The 19,668-nt window shown below is 39.5% G+C and overlaps 1 protein-coding gene across 1 annotated transcript in view; it reads left to right on the top strand.

The window, feature by feature from the left end:
• Positions 1 to 19,668, top strand: part of PPP3CA (protein phosphatase 3 catalytic subunit alpha) — a 192,022-nt gene that overhangs the window by 114,338 nt on the left and 58,016 nt on the right. Inside the window, exon 3 of the mRNA XM_059817411.1 lies at positions 19,395 to 19,519. Coding sequence (XP_059673394.1) covers positions 19,395 to 19,519 — 125 coding nt within the window. The remainder of the gene's footprint in view (positions 1 to 19,394; positions 19,520 to 19,668) is intronic.

The following is a 19,668-nucleotide window of genomic DNA, read 5'->3' as shown; positions in this document are numbered from 1 at the left end:
GCAGCATACCATATAGTTATTTTACTCATATGTAAGTGCAAAGAAATGAATGCCTCCAGAAACATGTGGAGGCATTTAATTATCAGAACCATTTGTTATTATTATTTCATTTGCTGTTAAGGAAAATAGCAAGGAAAAAAAAAAGCCAAAACCCTCCTGGGAAACCAAAAGCTTTTTAGATGTGTTTTGTGGTTGATGTTTCATGCTTGTTAACGCCAGGATTTGGTTTCAAAACCCTTTTAATAGAGATGCTAATGGGGTTCTTCTCTATCTTACAGAATGTGTGATAAAAGATTTTTATGTGAGAGCAATGTGAGCTGCACAGGGCAGCAACACATTTAGTAACACTGGCCAGATTTCCATAAAGCTGGTGTTGCAGGGATAGTGTTTCATAAGACAGGGGAATGAGTCTTCTCCAGGCATTGCTTATATGCTTGTTTGGTGCTTGCCAGTTTGCTGGCAGCCTGCTTTGGACCAAGCGATTAAACTTGTGTTTGCTCTTTAAAAGCCGAAGTAGAGCTAGGAATGAAACCAGAACCTCCCCCCCCGCCCCCAAGCTGGGTGCCTCCCTCAGCGCGGCCCTCCTCACCTGCTGAGCGAAGGCTCGCACCTGGAAACCTGTTTCTTCCCACCCGCGGTTGCAGTCATCTGCTGTAGAGAAACCAGAAGTCATTTGCTAAATAGATTAGCATGGACACCCTGTTAGCTTGATTGCACAGCCTGGAGCTTCATGTGGGCTAATTTACCTTGGTTTTCTAGGAGTTTCCCTGTTCCTGCAGGTCAGCTGCTGTTGATCTGTAATATGGCTTGGATGTCCATCCATGGGCTAGAGAGTCTGAGGCACAATGGCCAAACAAAGGAGGTTTACGGCAGAGGAGGAGGTTACTTCCTATGAACTCTCCATTGAGTTGTACAGTCTCCTGGTCCCTCTTCGGTTTGTAACAGCTCATCTTGGTTAGTGTTTAATCCACATACTTAATCCTATGTGGGTTATGCCACTGATGATGCTAAGGCTTTACTTTATGAAAAAAAAGTCTTACCTTATGGGTCTTTCATTTTCTTTATGTCAAATCTACAGATGTTTTTTCTTGTAGCATCTCAGGTCCTTCTGGGAGTTTGTCATCCCCAGTGTAATCGTTACAATTCCAAGTAAAATAATGCTGCTGTTCTAAAGTCAGTTTATTATGCTACACAGTAGATTTTATTTTGAGCTGTGGACTTCTGCTTTCTAAACAAAAGTTGGCTTAAGTGACTGTAATCTTGGATTTGGTGGATTTTTTTTCTTCTTCGTTGTGTTCTCTTTTGCTGTCACCCTGCCAAAGGTAAACCCTTGAAATGAACAGGTGCGGTGAAGGATAAAGATCTAATGACACTTGTCAGAAATTAGTTGTAAAAATAGGTTGTACTCGATGTCTTCCTTAATTCTTGTTCATGCCCAGGCAGCTTGACAACAGCTGTTTAGATTTTGTGATTTCTGGTTTACGTTGTTTCTTTTCAACTGGGAATGCTATAAATCCTTTTCAGATAATGTGTCTGACTATCAGATGTGTTCCCATGCCTGTAGTATTAACATCAGGTACGCCTTCTCTGTACCTAATTCAGCAGGAACTGTTTCCCCTGAAGGTGCAGAGAAAAAGAATTAGGTTTGAATGGAAAAATCAAATAAAGCCGAATTGAGAAGGAGAGAGAACTGGCATGAGTTTCTGAGGTGAGGGTTGAGCGTATTGTATTGTCGGCTGTAAAACTGCTTAATTTAGTGACTAATGTAACTGTGACTATGCCACATAGCATGGTGCCTACCCCTGCGCTCTACTGACACTCCTTAAAAATGAATTTGAAGTGCCGCCAGCAGATATCACCTTTATTGTAGAATATCCACCTAACGTTTGACAGCTGTTCTGCATTGTGAGTACTATGCATTGAGAAACTAAGGGCACAAAATCTTTCTAAAGAAGTATTTTTATTTTTTTAAACAAAAAATAAAGGAGATGCAGCTAGTTCCTGGGAAGGCATACCACCTACTGTAAGCCGTCAGCTCTTTAGCGGTACCTGAACCTGCTGGCCGTCCGGTCTGGTCCTTGCTCAGCCCGGCAGCACGGGGCGGGATGACCTGGCTCCACACCGGTCGGTGCAGGGCCATCGTTAATGTATCGCCCATGACGCTAACGTTGCAGAAGCAGGCTGCGGCGTAAGGCCAGTGAAAGTGGGGATGATGCCTTCGTGCTGGTGAAGCCTTCATATTGGCTCTTATACAGGATGCCTGATTCATACCAAATCAGAGTCTGAGCTGATGCAGCTCTTCTTGATAGGTAAAGTACTAAAATTGGAGGGCCCCAGCAGAGTTTAAAGGCTTGGGGAGATGATGAAACTTTAATGATGTTTTGCAGCCTCCTATGCATTTTTTTGTGTGTGTGCTGAAGCTGCTATTTTCCACTTTGTTTTCCTGATGGTTCTCAATGGAAACAATGACATGCTTCTCTTTTGTCTTCTGTTGAAATAAACTTCTCTCTAATAATATGAAGAAAGCAATGAGGGAGAATTTTTTTATCTGGGATGCAAAGTCTGTATATGACTCATGCTTACAGGTAGCATTAGACAGATGATTACTGAGGACATATTTTCTGTAAAAAATGCATTGAACTAAGCGTGAAAGTTGATTCTAAATTTGAATATACACTGGTTTTGTTTACTCATTTCTTTCAGAATGGCAGATTTTTTTCTGGCTTACATCATTTCAAAACTAAAGCACGGTAGTGGATTATGAGATGACAGCTGTTGTCTCAGAATTCTCTTCAGGAATTAATTTTTTTCACATCTGCACTTCATTTATTCTTGGCCTGTCACTTAAGTACGTACCTGTTCCTGCCTTGGGACTGAGACTCGGTACTGTGAGTCCCAGATTTTGGTGCAGTCCAAGTTTCAGGACAGGCAGGGGCCTCGAAAGCCATGCTCCCTTCCCTCCCTCCTGCCGTAGTTGTGCCAGCTTTGTCCTGATGTATTGAAAAATAGGGTGAAAGAAAGCACTAGGGAAAGAGCAAAATAAAAGTAGGAATTAAGACAGTTGTAAAACATGTATTTAGAGCAATTTTAACAGTGTGCCTGTACTATATTTCAGAAGTGTATCGATACTTCTGCATGATCGTATTTTTTTTTTCCTTAGTGTTGTTCTTCCTGTAATTCCTCGTAAAGTTTGTATCTGCCACGCTGAACCCCTCACTGTCTCCATTCCTGAACAGTCAGGTCAATAACAGACAACTAAACTGTGTGATTAAATCAATGTATTTTCCCTTCATTTGTATTCAGACAGCCCTTTTCCCCCTGTAATGATTACCTAAGTAGCAGAAGGAAACCTTTTTGCTTGTGTTATTTTATATGTATTTCACTCAGGATACACATGGCCTTGGAAGAAAAATGTAGTCTTTTTTTTTTTTCTTTTTTCTCATGAATGCAGAAAATTACCATTTTGCGTGCAGAATGATCACTCTGTTTGTAACAGAAGTTTGGGAGACAGGTAAAATGACCTCCTCCAGCTCATAAGGTGCTCCTCTTGCACCTTGCACTTTCCTCTCTTCTCCCACCACTTACACCATTTCTCTGGTTTGAGGAATGTATCCTTCAGCAATTCCAAATGTGAATTTTTAGTTCCTAGAGGTTCACTGAATTAAAATACATTTTTAAAAACCAAGATGCATGCTTGTATGAAATAGCTTTCTATTTTTTACAAATGCTAACAAAATGACTTCATGCTGGTTAGCAACTCAAAAACAGTGTCAGCCAATAATGAATATTACAATACTGTACATAAGAATGATGAAAAACTAAAGCGAGGCCACAGGGAATAGAAATGACCTTTTAAGTTACCCAATAAACTCTTTGACTGTTGCGATTTACAACGGAGAAATATTTCTGATTTCCCAGCAAACTAAAGTAACAAAAGAGGCTGGTGCTGATTCTTCTACTAAATTTTTTGATTCAACAGAAAAGTCGAGTTTTGCAGCCTACCACTTGCTGCATTGTCACTAATTGAGTTTTAAATGTTGCAGTCTGGTTCCTGCTGTAATAAAGATTTATATCTTTCTAGTTAATGAGCCTAGATCATTAGAGCATCCATGTTCAAGGGCTGCCTTGAAAAGCACAGCAGTCCTGCAGTCCACTGAAAAGTTATCTTAAATAATGGTTCTTTACCCTTTTACTTAAAAAGGAACTTCCCAGAAATACTGTTCTTGCAGGTAGCAAATAAAAACCTCTGATAGAGACAGAACCTTAATCTGAAAAAGTATTTTGGCTAGTCGGGTAAGAAATATCCCACAAATCATTCATATGAATGATCTACAGAAGGAAGACAGGGTTAGTCCAGTTCTTAATGACTATATCTTGTCATGCCTCTTCAGGGGTGTGAGACTCTCTTGACATTTCACAACATCATCCTCTATGCCTGAAAGGAAACCATAATTAAAGGCAAGTGAGATAATCATATTTACTAACTTTGAGTACCAAACCTACCCAGAAAACAAGCAGTAAGTGTTTATTTGGGTATTTTTTTTTCTCTTTTGCAAATATTTCTGGAGGTGTGTTTTTCTGAAAAGAGACAATAGTCTGTAAATGAGATCAATGTGAGTCAGTTTCTAAGTGAATAAAGATTTCCTTGTGAAGGGACTGCTGAATGCTAATGAGTTTCTTGCTTATAAACTGCCCACCAATTTCTTTAAATGGCAAAAGTCATGTTCTTTAGTTGAGATAATTTTATATAAGATAGCTATTTGTATTCAGTTATATACAACAAGCCAGCCAAGGAACAATCTTGAGACAAGAAGTACAGTGAATATTAAGAATAGTTGATCCAATGCAAATCACACCTGATCCTTAGCATTGACCCACGCTACTGGTGGCTCGTTAAGAATGTGCAATTTAAACAGTTTGGATTTCACAGAGAGATGAATACCTGTGGTAGAACTTTTTTCTAACAATTTTTACAGCAAAAAGAGTGAAAACTGCTATCTTGATTTTTGCAAGACTTGTGCTTGGTGCAGAAGCCTTGCTAGACTGCAGAAGCGTGTTCCAGCTTTGTTCTTTCGATTGCCTTATTGCTGCTGTTTGTTTGTGAGGGTAGATCAACGAAAGGGGCTCAGAAAGGCCTGAGTCCTTCCCTGCTGAAGCTCAGGGCTGGAAGCTGCTCCTTGCTCAGCTTGGGAGGGACAGCGCAGACTCTCCTGATGTTAAGGAGGATCTTCTAGACCCTGCCCAGATCCTGGGATCCCCTGCAGCTGCGTACTAGGTTTGTCAGTCCTTGATGGAATAGATGACAGTAATGTTGTCCACGGCAAGTTTCTAATCCTCCGTCCTCTAAGAGAAATTGTCCAAACAGCTCCAGCCTTTTAGATCTTTTTTATGTGGTCCGGTTTGAGTCAGTCTTTTAAATAAGACTTTAGACAAAGCTGAACGGGTGTTTGAAATGAACCAAGACGACTTTTTTCATGCATTTAGTTCTTAGAATAGTCTTGTAGACTTTAATAATTCTTAAACAAAGTTCTAACATTTATGAAAGGTGACGCTGTCTGTTCGTAGCAATAGTTGTAGAGATTAATTTCATCTTTTGTAGTCTTGATAAGATGCTATTCCAGAGAATGTATACTTATTCTCCCTATCAATATTTTCATACCCAACTGGCTTTTTTGTGCATAACTTTTTACTTTCTTTGATGGAAAAACTCCAATATTTCCTAGCTCTACATGCATTCTTTTGAGTTAAGAGAATTAATATTTTTTGATTGTATGTTAGAATTGTGTGTTGTCCAAGACTGCATAAAGAAAGGAGAAAAATGGGTTGAAAGCCCATTCTTTTTGACTTGTGTTTTTTTCATAGCAGATTCATCAGCTCTACTTCCTTTGATGCATAGATACCCCTGCTTCTCTTGGCCACCAAAAAGACAGACCCACAATTTCTTTTGTGGGTGATGATCTTCTGAAACCTGATTACCTTACTTGTATGTTTTCTGAAGATAAGATCCTATCTGTACTGACTCATATTTTTAGTCATGATGATGTGTCTTCCTTTTTTATAAGAAGCTTCTGTAGATTTGGCTTTTTTTTACTTTTGGTCACAAGCTTTTCAGCTTTCTAGCTTGCTATTTACGGTAGATAGACTGTTGTCAGTTGAAGGTCTTTAGTGAATTTTCTCTGCGAAGTTCAGTAACATAAATATTTCAGTTTGAAATATATATATACACACAAGAAAATCCTATAAAATTTTCAATGAAAATATAGGATATAAAACTTTTAGAGTACATGAAAACTTTTGGGTGTAATAAATACAGGTTTATGATCCAAGAGGTATTTTTTTATTACTTGGCCAGATACAAGAGGCTAAAAAAGAGACTGCCAAGCAATTTCTACAGTTTCAGTTAAGCACAGGCAAGCTTTAATAAATGTATGAATACATTAGGATTTTTTTATTTTTATGTGCCTGTAAGGTTTCTGCCTCGCAATCACTTCAAATAACTGTGCTATTGCAATCCAGGGGGGAGTAGCAAGCAGCCTGAAAAGTCACCCAAGTGCAAATCGTGCATTTTTTTCTTAGCACGCATTTTTCACTTGACAGTAACAAACCCATGAGAGAGCTGTTTCCCTTGAATTGCCAGACTGTTGAGAGCCAAATTTGACCAATCAGTTGTACTAACCAATACGAGGCAGAAGCAGCAGCAGAAATCTGTGCTTCATAAAGGAATTTATAACGAGGGCAAAAGATTTTGTTTCATAAAATCAAGGCAGCATGTTCTTGGGAATAAGACTGCTTGCTTGCTTGCAAGCAAGGAATAGAATAGCCAGAAATATGCTGGCTATATAATATAAATTCTATCATGAGAATGTGTCTTCAATGTAGAAGATAGCAGGTGAGCTATTCTTCTTCAGTAAAGGACCCAGTTAGTTACACTACCTACACATTATAGAACATAAAGGGAATTAGACATAAATAAAGGAATGAATGAAATAGTAAATAAAGCAAGGCTGAGTAGACCCACTTTTGGTAGTGAATGTCTATTGAACTCAGGTTGGAGTTATGATTTCTTGCCAGGTGCTGGGGACCAAACTTTCTGGCTGACCCCATGTGAGTGGTGGTAGTATCAGCTCTCTCAGACAATAACTACCAATTTTGAGTCTCTTTAAAACATCTCTTAAGTTTTTCTTTAATTAGCAACAATGTAAAATTTAAGCATTTGGAAGTATTGAATGACCCATAAAGGCTTATAAATCCAGGGCAGATACAGACAAAAACATCATTGCTCAAAAAAGACAATGGAGTCTTGTGTGTTGGCTGCTTTCCTTACCAGTGACAGCAATTTTATTGCAATAAAATTTGTAGAAATCCTGGGGTTTGTGCATTTGCCCTGAAAGTGTGAGAAAGTTGACTCTCTGCATTTTGCATCTGTGGGGTTTTTTTGTAGTACTAGTTTTTGTTTTGCTTTAGTGAATGTTCAGCTTCCCGTGATGATTCACTGTTTTAGTAGATGATTTCATTGTTCTAGCAAAGGATTACGGTCAGCATGATTCCTGTAGTTGCCTTGATAAGGGCCTGTGGTTTTGAGCACTTCCTTGGGTTTTTGCTTGGCATTGACCAGAGCGTGCACAGCTTTGTTGAGTGGAATCATGTGCTGTGGAGGTCAGCTTGTCACCAGCCCGCGTGGGATGGAACCTCACATCCTGTAAGAGGTGGTAGAAAGTGGCATTTCTCTCTGAAATCTAGTGATAATGAGGAGTCACAAACACCCCACAGATTAATAACACTCCAGATAGTTTCAAGTAAAAGAAATACACTGTAGCTGTGAGCAGCATTTCCTTTTGCCAAATAATTTTTCACCATAAACGTTTTCGTGGGCCTTATTTTCTACAGCTGTGAGCTAAATTCAAAGCTGCAGGAAGTGCATGCTAAAGAAATGGAGAGATGAGAAAAATAAATGCAATTGTTTTAATGTCGTGAAAAGGGTATTTTTTTTTTGTGCAGGACAAAAGTAAAGTAAACTATGGCTGGATTTGGGGTTAGTATTGTAGTAGTTGTAGTTGCAAAGAACATTTTCTGGAATGAATTAAACTGATAATGTATTTGATCTTAGCCAAAAGTAGACAATGTTCTTTCTGAAAAATGAGTCATTCTGCAGAGCAAGAGAGTTAAAGAGGAAAGTTCTTCTCAAGGAAGGGCTTAACTACTTCAGTCACTGCATAAACATAGGGTTGTTTTTAAAAAAAAAAAAAATCACCAGTACCCAACTTGCATGGAATAGAAACAGGGAAACGATCATCTTTTAGTGCCCCATTAAAGCATTAATTTGCTGTATGCTCTGACAGGATAGTGTTTCATATAATATTCAAAGGAGTAAGTGCATTGTTACCTAAAATAATGATCACAGCTCTGGTTATCCCAGTGTGTTGTGGAAGTACAGCTGATACTAGCCTGGTAAGGTTCTGAACAATAAGTGTCTCCTGCTAAAATACAGATTTGCCTTTTTGCACTGGAGGTAGTAGTCATTTAACAGTACTCTGCTCCTTAAATGCATAATGTCTTACAGAGCTGGAGTATTATGCTTGTCTCTAGTAGTAGTTCACACACCAGCCTCCCAAGACGAGCAAGCACAAGGGACTTTGTTTCAGAAGTGACTTCAGTTATTTGAAAAAAAGAAAGTTTTTTTCCCTTGTCTGTCGTATTTTTGATTTTTCTGTCACCTCATGATTAAAACTAACAGATGTAAGAGATTGGACTTTCTCCCTGAACTAGGAGGACTTGAAGTTTAGACTGTTTATACTCTCCCAATGCTGAGAGAAGAGTATGAGCTATGGCGTTAATACAGACAGGTAAACCTGGAGAAAGAGAGTTCAATAGGTATTGCCCAGTCTTTTGAGAATAGCCAAGAAACTGTTCTTGCAACTCAGATGAAATAACAATTTGCTTACCAAATAGCTTTTTCTTGGTTAGTATAACTTCACAAAATGCAAATTTAGGAAGTAACTTGTTTATCTACTTCAGAGCAGTTTGGAAATCCCTGTAACAGAAGGCCCATAACAACAGAAGACAAGGTTGTGTTAATTGAGAGGAGCAGAACCAAATTTGGCCTAAGCAACTAATTGAAGTCAATGCCAGTAGCTACGCAGTGAAGCTGTCTGTCTTCGTATCTTTGACGTCAAGGACTAAGTAAGCAGGAAGAAAATGGACATTGTGTAGCAGTAAGTTGGCCCAAACACATTCTGCTTTGAGTATTACAGCAGTCAGCAGAGCAGTAGTGTGCAAAGCAAGGCACTTCTCTTTAAAGTCACATCAGATACAAAGCTTTGTTTCCTACTGGGACGGCGGTCTTTTGGTACAGCCATAGAGGCATGGCTCCTCCGCCATCAGTAATGCACGCCTATAGCTGCAGTACTGTATTTTGGAAAAAACTGTATTTGAGGGGTTCTGTGCAACTTTTTTGTCAGAAACTTTGCCCGCTTTTGCATTAAAGGATAGTAATTGTTTCTTCTGGTGTGTGGCACCGTTACATCCTGCTGATGGGATCTGCTCCTTTTACATTTAGGATAGAACGACGCTCTCAGAAAAGATCTGGTCTTTGAGGGAATCAGTTGCTGGTCTCACCTCTTGTATTTTCTGTTAAAAGCACATCCTTATTAATGTTATTGCTTTAAGGGGAAATGCATTGTATTTTCCGATACTTCCTTTATTATACATGCTGCATTTAAATGGATATACGTTACATTTTAAAATGAAATTTCACAAGCTCACATATACACAGTTTCATATTTAGATTATGTATGTGTCCAGGATTGTGGTGGTCCATATTCTTTGAAACCAGATAATCTGGGAAGTGCTGTGGAAGAAGTAATTGCATCGCTCCCATCAGAATTAATGAACTCTGTAGCTAGATCCTCTGACCTTCCTGGAAATCTTCTCCTTGCAATATAAAAAGCTGACTCAGGAGTTTATGTGATATCTGTACATGTAACTTTTTATTAAAATCCCAAGTCTGTGAGATTATTTTTCTCATCTGGAACTGTAGCTGGGGGTGTTTTCAGGCTGGGTATTTTCTGATTGCATGATTTACGTTTGTATGATCTGTTCGGCTGAGGCTGAGCCAGGCAGTGGAGGCCTGTATCCTGCAAGTGCAAACAATAAGGTGGTGGAGACCCTTGGACGGAGATACTTAATTCACGTATCAAATTTAACCTAATCAAATGCCAACGAAATCCTGTTTGGCTGATTGGTAAGATTAAACATTTATTTACCTCCCCTTGGAATATTTGGGCTGTAATTATTAGAAATGTATCTGATAACTCTATATTAGAAACCTGAAAGGATGTCATATTGGAGATTACTGACAGACTACACACCAGTAAAGTGCCATAAATGCCAATTCATCGTAATAGATTTTTTCCATTTTTTTCACCTGATATTGTGTTTGCAAGCTGTTTTTTGATCGTGACCTTTTCTTCTTACCTCTGTTTCTGAATAGCAGTACTCTGTTACCTCCCAGAACAACTTACTGCATGTGTTGTGGTTGGCGGCTGTCTGCCAAAAGAATATTCTTTCCCTGTCCCTCCCCTTCTCCGACTTTGTTTTTGGGCTTTTTCCCTCCTCAACCAGCCATTGGGAAAACAATTCTCAATATAGTGGGAGAGACTGGTTAGTTTGCTTGAGGAGCATTGTGCAGGAGCTAGCCCAAATCTGCCCGGGTGCCACCCCTAATGCTACCCAGAGTCCTGTCTAAATTGCATGCACTCCTTATATGCCTAATAGCAAGGTTATACAAAAGAAACTTAATTAAGGCTATTCTTTTCATCAGTGTGACTTCTTTGTGTTCATTTTCATAATTGTCATTAAGTGATAGCAGTTTTTTTCTGGAACTAGATGATCTTTAAGGTCCCTTCCAACCCAAACCATTCGATGATTCTATAATCCGTGTTAATTTAGGATCAGCATATGAATTTAACCACCTACTCAAGATCATGTTTAGGTATACATTTTCAGCAAGAGGAAATTAATGTGGTCAACTCCTCCTTGCATTGGCTCCCCTGACTAATTGTCATATGAGCTTTTACCAGGACATAAATTACTATGGAGAGCTTTCTCTTAAAAGCACTTTCCTCAAAGTTTAATCATTTTTCACTGAGAATTGATTTGTATAAGACTTTGGTTCTGGAATTTAGAGTCTATAATTTTAAGAAGTCATTTTATGTTGCTTGATCTAGAATTCGGAAACATGCACGTTATTTGCTTTCCTTAACCCTATACCCACATACTAGCACATGAACTCCTGTAGTACAGAAAGGTTAGATTAAAATAATAGCTCAAGCCCATTAAAGACATGGGTGCAAAAGCTGAGGTTAAAGCTCAGTAGGTCTTCACTGCTGGTTCTTTTCGCTCACGACTCTGAATATAGCCCATTAAGCCCAAATGCTGAACTTCACAGAATTTCTTTGAAGCTAATTGTGCTGGTACCTTCCACCCAGGGTGCAGGCAAGTATCCCTGTTGATACTGCTGGTTGCTTATTAAGAGTCCAGGAATTTGAGAAATAGTACTTTTATTTTCCCTTAGCATCTGTTTCTGGGCAATACAGACAGAGTGCTATAGATCCAAAGGTAATGAACAAATGCATTTGTGTTGAGCAAATGTTTGAATTCCACTGATAAGACAAATTGTTGTGCTGAAGGAAGGAGGATGCTTTTTGTCATAGAGTAATGCTTCTGATTCTTAATAAAACGCCGAGTGGGGGTGGGATGGCGCGTAAAGCAGGTCTGCGATGACACAGAATGAGGAAACTGGGACAATAAATGTTATCCTCAGGTGAAAATGGAAAATAAATATTACAAGCCAACATGAACGTCCATTTTTTGTGGTTAGGTTTTTAGATGCTAGGCATTCATATACTGAAGCTTGACATGCTAATGCTGCTACCCATAAAACCTTGTAAATTGTTGGGTGCTTGCAAGGTAACTGGATTGCAGTCTGTTAGGGTAATACTGCTCTAAAATTCTACAGTAGGAAGAGCAAACAAGGATACTATCCATCAAGCCCTTGTAAATATCAAGGGCTTCTTTGGGCTTTAAATTGTTGCTATATCCATGTAATACCAGTGCCTTTCTTTTAACTTTACTGGAGTTGGGATTTATCCTGCTGAGAGAAATGCTGACTGTAAAGAAACCTCATCCTAAGAGTTGAATTATATCATCAACAAAAAAAATTATCACATTAAATTGTGAAGGACCGGCTACAAACTACTGCTAATGGCAAATTGCTGACTCTGGAAAAATATTGTATAGCAAAAAACTAATGGAGGTCTCTTCAACCAGATTAGTGAGAAATATGTAACACTGAGTAATTCTAATAATGAACCTGTATGTTACAGATGGACAATAGTATGCTCCAATCTATGCAAATAAAAGCTATTCCCAGGATAAAACACAGCATTGAATTTTACGCTTATTTTTTCTGAGCTGAGCATATTGTAGCTTCTCCTCTTCAAAAGCCCTTTCCCCATTTTACCTTGTTTCACCTTCCCTAAATTTCATTTGGAGCACCGTGTGTAAAGCCAGGCTGTGCCTGCTTCTTGTGCAAGAGCTTTCTTCCTCATTGAAAGGACTCTCTTCTTCTGGTGCGCTGAATTGGATGGAGCAGTATGAGGATGTGTTGTTCCCTCTCTGGCTATCCCTGCCCTCCCACTGACCGAACTCATGACCTTATAAATTATTAAACTTCCCTAGGCCTTTGTTTTTTACATCTGTAAAACTGAGGATAAGAGAATGTCCCTATTGCTATAAATAACCTTGATCTAAGGATATGAGCTGGAAATCCTGACCCATACACCAATGAAGCACTTCCCTCACAAGTAATCCTTCTGATGGGGTTGTTTGTGGAATAAGCATTGCTCCCTGATACTGAGGGTGCATTAACAGGAGATAATGATGGTGCGTTTGCTTTTCCATTTGCTACAGAGGGTGCTCAGGGCCAGTGCTGACCTTGGAGGGTGGCAGAGGAAGAGCTGTTTGTTTCTTTGATGTGTATGGAAGTGAATGCTGTTTTACTCCCATCCCCTTTTGTTTGTCTCCCCCTGTGACCTGATTCAGCATCCTCTGGTATATGTGATGAGAGCACCTTTCCCTGTTGATCTTGGAAAAATTCTGTAAAATATTCACTAGATCACCACCCCCTTTCTACTACAACTCTGCTATGTTGCTTTGTCCTGGAATTGCAAGTTTTCGTTTGGCACCTCGCTGCTTTGATACCCACTTACTCTCCTGAAAAATTCCCCTTGGGTAGGGGTGTGGAGGGAAGGGATTTTTCTCTGCCAGGGTAGGTTTTGCAGTACTTGGTAGAGGCTGTTTCCTAAGACTCTGTTGCTTCTGGTATCTCTTATATATACGAAGGACAGGTTTATGAACATGTTTTTTATTTTGTTTTGAGACACTGCAACTAATTTTGTGAGACAAAAAGTAATCTTGTGGAGCTATTTTTTTTCAAAACTTTGTGCTGAAGTTATTTTTGTATCCTTAACATCTTGAACGGCTTGCTGCTGCATGGTTTAGGGGTTTTTTTGCTTCCTCCTTCACCAGAGAATATTAATGACTGTTGTCCTGAAGGTCTCTTTCTGATGTGATGTTTTCCCTTCCCCACTCTTTTTCACTCTACCTCTTCAAATCAAGTGTCATTAATTTGTTCTAGCCTTCAGGGGATGGTGGGAGAAAACTAACTCCTGTTACAAGGAGTGAGCGTGGGTTGGTCTTTAGAGACACTAGCGTTTCAGGTGTTGGCAGAGCAGAACACAGTATAGTGTCCTCGTGTGTTGCACAGAAAACAGGCTTTCCCAAGGTGCTTTTTTTTTTTTTCCCCTCAAAGAAGGAAAGTCAGCAATCAACCAACATTGCCAGATGTGGCATTGATGGTCCCTTTACCTTCAGCAATTTAAAAAAAAAAAAAAAATTTAAAAAAATGCATGGAACAAAACTGTGGTGTTTCAAACATTTCATACTGCTGTGGCAATATATAATGTTCCTCAGAAACACGTACACTTGGAAACAAAGCTCATTCAAGCTCACAGATTGTGTAATCAAAGGCACGTGACTCTTATATGTGACTTTGTTCTTAAATCTTGGGGAAAACAAGAGCCTTCTGGTTAATAGTTGAGCCCTTCCAGAACAATGCAGTAGTTTTTCTTGAGGCATCTGAGAATTTCATGTATTTAGCTCTTGTGGGTGTTTTCCCTCGTGTTTATCGGTTGGCTAAGGAAGCCCAGTCTTTGAGTCCTCAGCTACAGAAGTTTGTCTAGTTGTTTTTTGCTTTGCCTTTGTGTGTCCACTGTTGCTTGTAAGTACTCCTTCCTCACTTGGCTTCTTCATTCAGCCTTTGGTAACATAATGCTCCAAACTACTTCCCTGGAGAAATGGTTGGGACGTACTTCTCGTTGGGGTATGCAGCCTCTTTGCCATCTCATCCTGTACACCTGGACAAATGAGCACCCATGAGTCAGCTCAGGCACGTGCAGGTTTACACGGTGTGCTCATCCCTGTGCCAGGAAGGCTTTGTAAGTACCAGGTGTCCTTGGAAAACGGTAAGGTCTTGGAAGCATGTGCAAAGTAGCGGAGTGGTAAGCAGCTAAACACTTCCTAAACGTTGTACAAAGCAAACCCCTTTGCAATTCGCAGTCTGCGTTCTGCAGTGTAACTCAATAGGGTTTTTCTCCCTTAGGTTTTGCACTATTGCATGCTGGTTTGCTGAAGCACAATCTCGTGGAGCTCAGTGCAAAGACATCCCTAGCTCAGTGAATGTAAAAACAAGTTGTCAAGTAATGGATAATATTCCCTACACAGTGTTAGTTTCTTCTTTAAAAGGTGTCTTTGCTTCATTATTGTTAATTGTCATACATATATGAGTTTGCAGATGTTGCTTCTGAAGCTGATGATGGAGTGTTGTGTATCTGCTCCTAATCCCTGATGACATTTGAAGATGGGAATATAATCTTGTGAAATATGGAATGTAAATTCACTTGAAACATTAAGGGTATTTTGCTATCAGACTATAATGTTACACCAATTAACTATATACATGATAAATGAGAAAATAAGTGTAGCATATCCAAACTGTTGCAGATAGAAAATTTTTGAATTGCCAGTGTTTAATGTACTATGAATATAAATTTTTTTTTTTTTTTTAATATCCATCTGGAGTGGGAAACCACACAGAATAATTTCTGGACTGAGTTTGTACGTAATGTGAAGAGCATTTAGTTATCTGAAGGAAGGTATCTGAAGAGCATTTTCAGACTTTTTACTTGTGCCAATAATCATTGCAATCTAAATCACTGCTCTACTGCTTTGTCTTCTCAAAATAGGCTGACAATACCACTGCTAAGCTTTGGGTTTCCTTCACTGCTAGTGCAACTTGAACTTAATGGTTCCTGTTGAATGGTTCTTTTGACAGAAATCAGAGGGAGATCCTAGCAGTGAAGCCATCAGAAACACAAATTAACTTGTATTAGGATGACAATTTCTAAAAACAAATAAAAAAATTTCCCCCATCTCTCCCATGGGCAACAAGTTTGGTGCAGGAACTGATCCCTGGAAATGGTAAGTCAGCGGAAACACTGTTTTGTTGTGGCCCAGCTGGCAATTTAAGGCTCTAAAGGAAGCTGAAAAGCACTGGGTAAATTAAGCAGTCTTTTTAGGGGGAAAAAAAATGTGCTGTCAGATTATTTCATTGTCATGAAGTGATGAGTGTAAAAAGGCCATGACCTGATGGCACCTTTGGGAAACCAGTGATATAGGAAAATATGTGACTTTCTAATAGAAGACATACCACCTGCTATTCCTCCTTTTGATAAGTTTGTTTTGTACAAACGCAGCTGCCTTTAACGTTAATCCCACACACATACAAACTGTGTTTTATGTTCCCTGTGTTCATACTTCAAATCCATAAGAACGTTGATCCTGGAGATCTTCATTAAGCATTGAATTTCCTGCCTCACTTGTGCTGAGTTTTATTTTGTTGTTATGTGATTGGAAAAATGTTCCTATCTCATTGAATGCATTGTTTGAAAGCGAGTGCTCCAGTATCAAAAGAGGGCCTGCACAAGTACAAAAAAGGACATTTTTGGCAAAATTAAAAGGAGCGACAGATCCAGTGCTAATACTTGTACAAGAGTAAACATGAACATATAATTAGTATGCTTTCAAGTTTTTTTTTCTGAAACATGAAGGGGGAAGGTAGTGAACTTAAAGAGCTTTGTAGAGGTACCGTGCAGTGGACATGGAACCCCTCCTGGGGGCTCTTGGTGGGAAAGTGCTGCAAGGCTCTTTGTTAGTGATGGGAAGCTGGAAGACAAGACGTGAAGGGTATGGCAGAGTTATTGGCTGATGGATGTTTCTGCCTTTATGAATGGAAATACAATGCTGGATCTCTTCAGCCCCCACCTAATGAAAGATAAAGCATTGATCCAGCTGCCTGGGAAGTCTTCCAGTTTTGAGATTCCTAAGAGCTGGAAAAGAAAGGTGGCAGAACTATACCTTTAGAAGCAGTTGCTTTCAAACTACAAATGAAGTATAGTACTGTATACATAGAAAATTGCCCTTTGATTTATTTGTAAACAAGGCCATCCATCAGAATGTGAGTACACAGGCTTTATGTTGTGAGCACATTTCAGGTCTCTACATGCAAACCTGGAAAGTAGAAGATGCCTAAGCTCTTCATGCTATTCCAGACAAAATATTAGTTGGATTAACCATATGTAACATTGTGGTCTTTCAGTAGTAGTGGTCTTTCAGTCTTCCTCCCACTGCTTTTACCTGCTGATTTTAAGCTTCTCTTTTGGAACTACTTTAATTGCTTGGCAAGGATGGGTCTGAGGGCTTTTTAGCTTTCCACTTTTTTTTCTTTTTTTCCTGGATAAGTTTCTGCATCTGTTGTCAAGTATAAAAAGAGGAGGCCGCTGCGTGTGGAGTGCCTGGAACATCCATCAAGTATTGATTCTCAAACCCAGTTCAGAATTTTGCAAGTCATGGGATTACGGGTCTCTGCACTTCTTATTTCTGTCCCCTTCCCTGGTTTGCTCTCTGCTTTTCTGACTTGTGACAACTTCATGGGCATACAGCTACTTGGAGAAAGCTCTCTAACCTTCTTGGGGTCTCTGTAACGGCCTCAATGTATTTACCTATTCACGCACGTCTGTGTAACAAAAGAAGTTTTTAAAAATCTTGTTTCTTTGTGTTTTAGCGAAAGAGCAAAAGTTAAATGCATTTAAAATCTTTCAGTCTTGTTCAACTTCAGGTTTTTGCAGTTGGAGCAAATGGGGGCGGGCGATAATTGGTAGAGCTGTACAGTTATATAACTAAAAGCTTTTCTGCTGGAAGTTAGGAGAGCAGATTGCTTGGCCATCAATATGCGACACGTGTTCTTAATCTTCCCACAGTGTCCGTGCAGAGGAGTACAGTCAAGCAGTGTGTATTGGTTTGGTAGATTAACACATTCAAATAAAAATGCTATCAAAAAATTTCCTTCGGGGTACAAATTTTTTTTTTTAGAGAAATAGAGGTGGTGTTATACCACTTGAGGATTTAAATACTATTTATTTTGCATAATTAATGGCAGATATTATTCTTAGAGAGAAATTGCAACCGTTGATGGCTTTCAATGTGAGGGTTGTCATCTAAAACTCTTGGGGGGGGATCAATTGGAAAAAGAGTTTATACAATGTAACACAGCAGTGATAAGAGTACTATATGCTATTTTATGGGGAAAATACCTGTTACTATCACAAAAGAATGCTTAGCTAGCTGGCACTCATGAATTGTGTCACCAATTTCACATAAATATTAATGAAAGCAGTGACTGGGACATCAGTGGGGGTTTTTTCTGTACCCGGAGTGGGATGATTTGGTTGATTTTTGGTTTGGGTGGGTTTGTGTTTTGATTTTAGTTTTTGGAAGGAATGACAATATTATGTTGATCCTATTATTAGTGTATACATTCAGAGGAAAGGGATACAAGTAAGAAATGTAATGTGACACTGGACTGAGATGAAAGACAATAACATGAACACTGCAGTGTGAGTTTGTTGGGTTTTGTGTTACAGCTGTTCTATATAGTCCTTTTGTAACTATGTGGAGACATGACTTCAGCTTCTCCACGGCATGCAATAAATGTGAGGTTTGTTTATCTGTGATGGAACAAGACCATTACATCAGAGAGAGCATCTGAAGTCTACTGAATTTAGTGTTAGTAGTTAATAAGATGCTGTGCTGCTGTTGCAAGACAAGGTCTATATTGGACCCTTGGTTTATTCAGTTTCTTCATAATCACCCTTCCAGTTTGAAAATCAGATTTTTATTTTTTTTTGGGTCATTGAAGGGAGAACCAGTCTAAACTGACCTCAGTAACAGTCAAGGCTGTTAAAATTTTCTTTGTTAAGGATCATTGCCAGAAAACGCCTGGTCTTGGCCCTAAACTAGGGGGGAGAGTTCTACTCCTCCCTTGGGTAGAGGAGACAAAGCAAGGCAAAACGAAGCAGGTTTTGACACAGCACTGTTAGTTAAGCTTCCATGGGGGCCTCCAAAGCATTGCCTGCCTTCCTGCAGATGCTTAAAATCGCCCACCACGGAGTTCACTGACCCAATCTCTTAACTCTAAGGCGCAGAAAGAGGCATCCCCAGGTAGCCATGGCTGCACATCGCTTGTGCCCTGTCTGTCATGTTTATTGGGGCAGCTTTTTCTAGGGAAGCTGCTTGTTGGATTGACTTCATTGCCATGAAGTGAAACAAATCATAATTATACAAGGTTAAATAATGTGGTAAAGGTTAAAGCATGAAAAATCAGTGTCCTCTTGTGTAAGATATGCTTTGGGAAAGCAAGTAGGCCATTTTTCTATACAGAAACCAGAAGTCAGAAATTTGTCGGTTTAACCAGTGGCATCCACAGGACAGACATGCTTTGCATTTTCCAGAAAGCCTGTTGGTGTTTGTCCGGGTTTAAGACTAGGAGAAATAGAGGAGTGATGTCGAAAGAGTAACCTTGCTTGAACATGTTCTCATGTTCAGGACGACTTTGGTTTGTCTTGCTACTATTGCCAGTGTTGTGTGCTCTGCTGGGCAGTAGGAGGAATGGGCAGATACCTATGAAAAGAATGATAGGTCAAATTTGCCTGATGGCTCTCCCTTAATTAGTTGGTAGCCTTTTCCACGCACATACATAGATGCACATCATAGAAAAAGAGCTTCTGCTGAGTGGCTGCCAGCTCTCACTGGTTGTTTAACTAGAGGATGATGCACAAAATTGTCATAACACATTTCTTATAAGACGGTGACTTCAGAATACATGTGCCTAAGATGATCTTCGCGTGGTGAATCTAAATATTGCTCTTTTCCTCTTCTAGTTTGTGGAGACATCCATGGTCAGTTCTTTGACTTGATGAAACTGTTCGAAGTGGGAGGTTCTCCAGCTAACACACGGTATCTCTTCCTGGGGGACTACGTGGACAGAGGGTACTTCAGCATTGAAGTAAGTTTCTTATTTCTGTTTTTGGCTGTGAAACTGCTTGCAGCCTATTGTGCATATTTAGCATCATAATTTAACCAGTTCAGGAATACTGAAGCACTTTGCAGATGCCACTTGTGAGAAAAAATCCACATTAATGTCGCTGTTGGTGT

The sequence above is a fragment of the Gavia stellata genome, chromosome 5 (assembly GCF_030936135.1).
Source record: "Gavia stellata isolate bGavSte3 chromosome 5, bGavSte3.hap2, whole genome shotgun sequence".
Lineage (NCBI taxonomy): Eukaryota > Metazoa > Chordata > Aves > Gaviiformes > Gaviidae > Gavia > Gavia stellata.
Note: the sequence above shows the minus strand (reverse complement) of the source record. Positions and strands in the feature narration are given on the sequence as shown.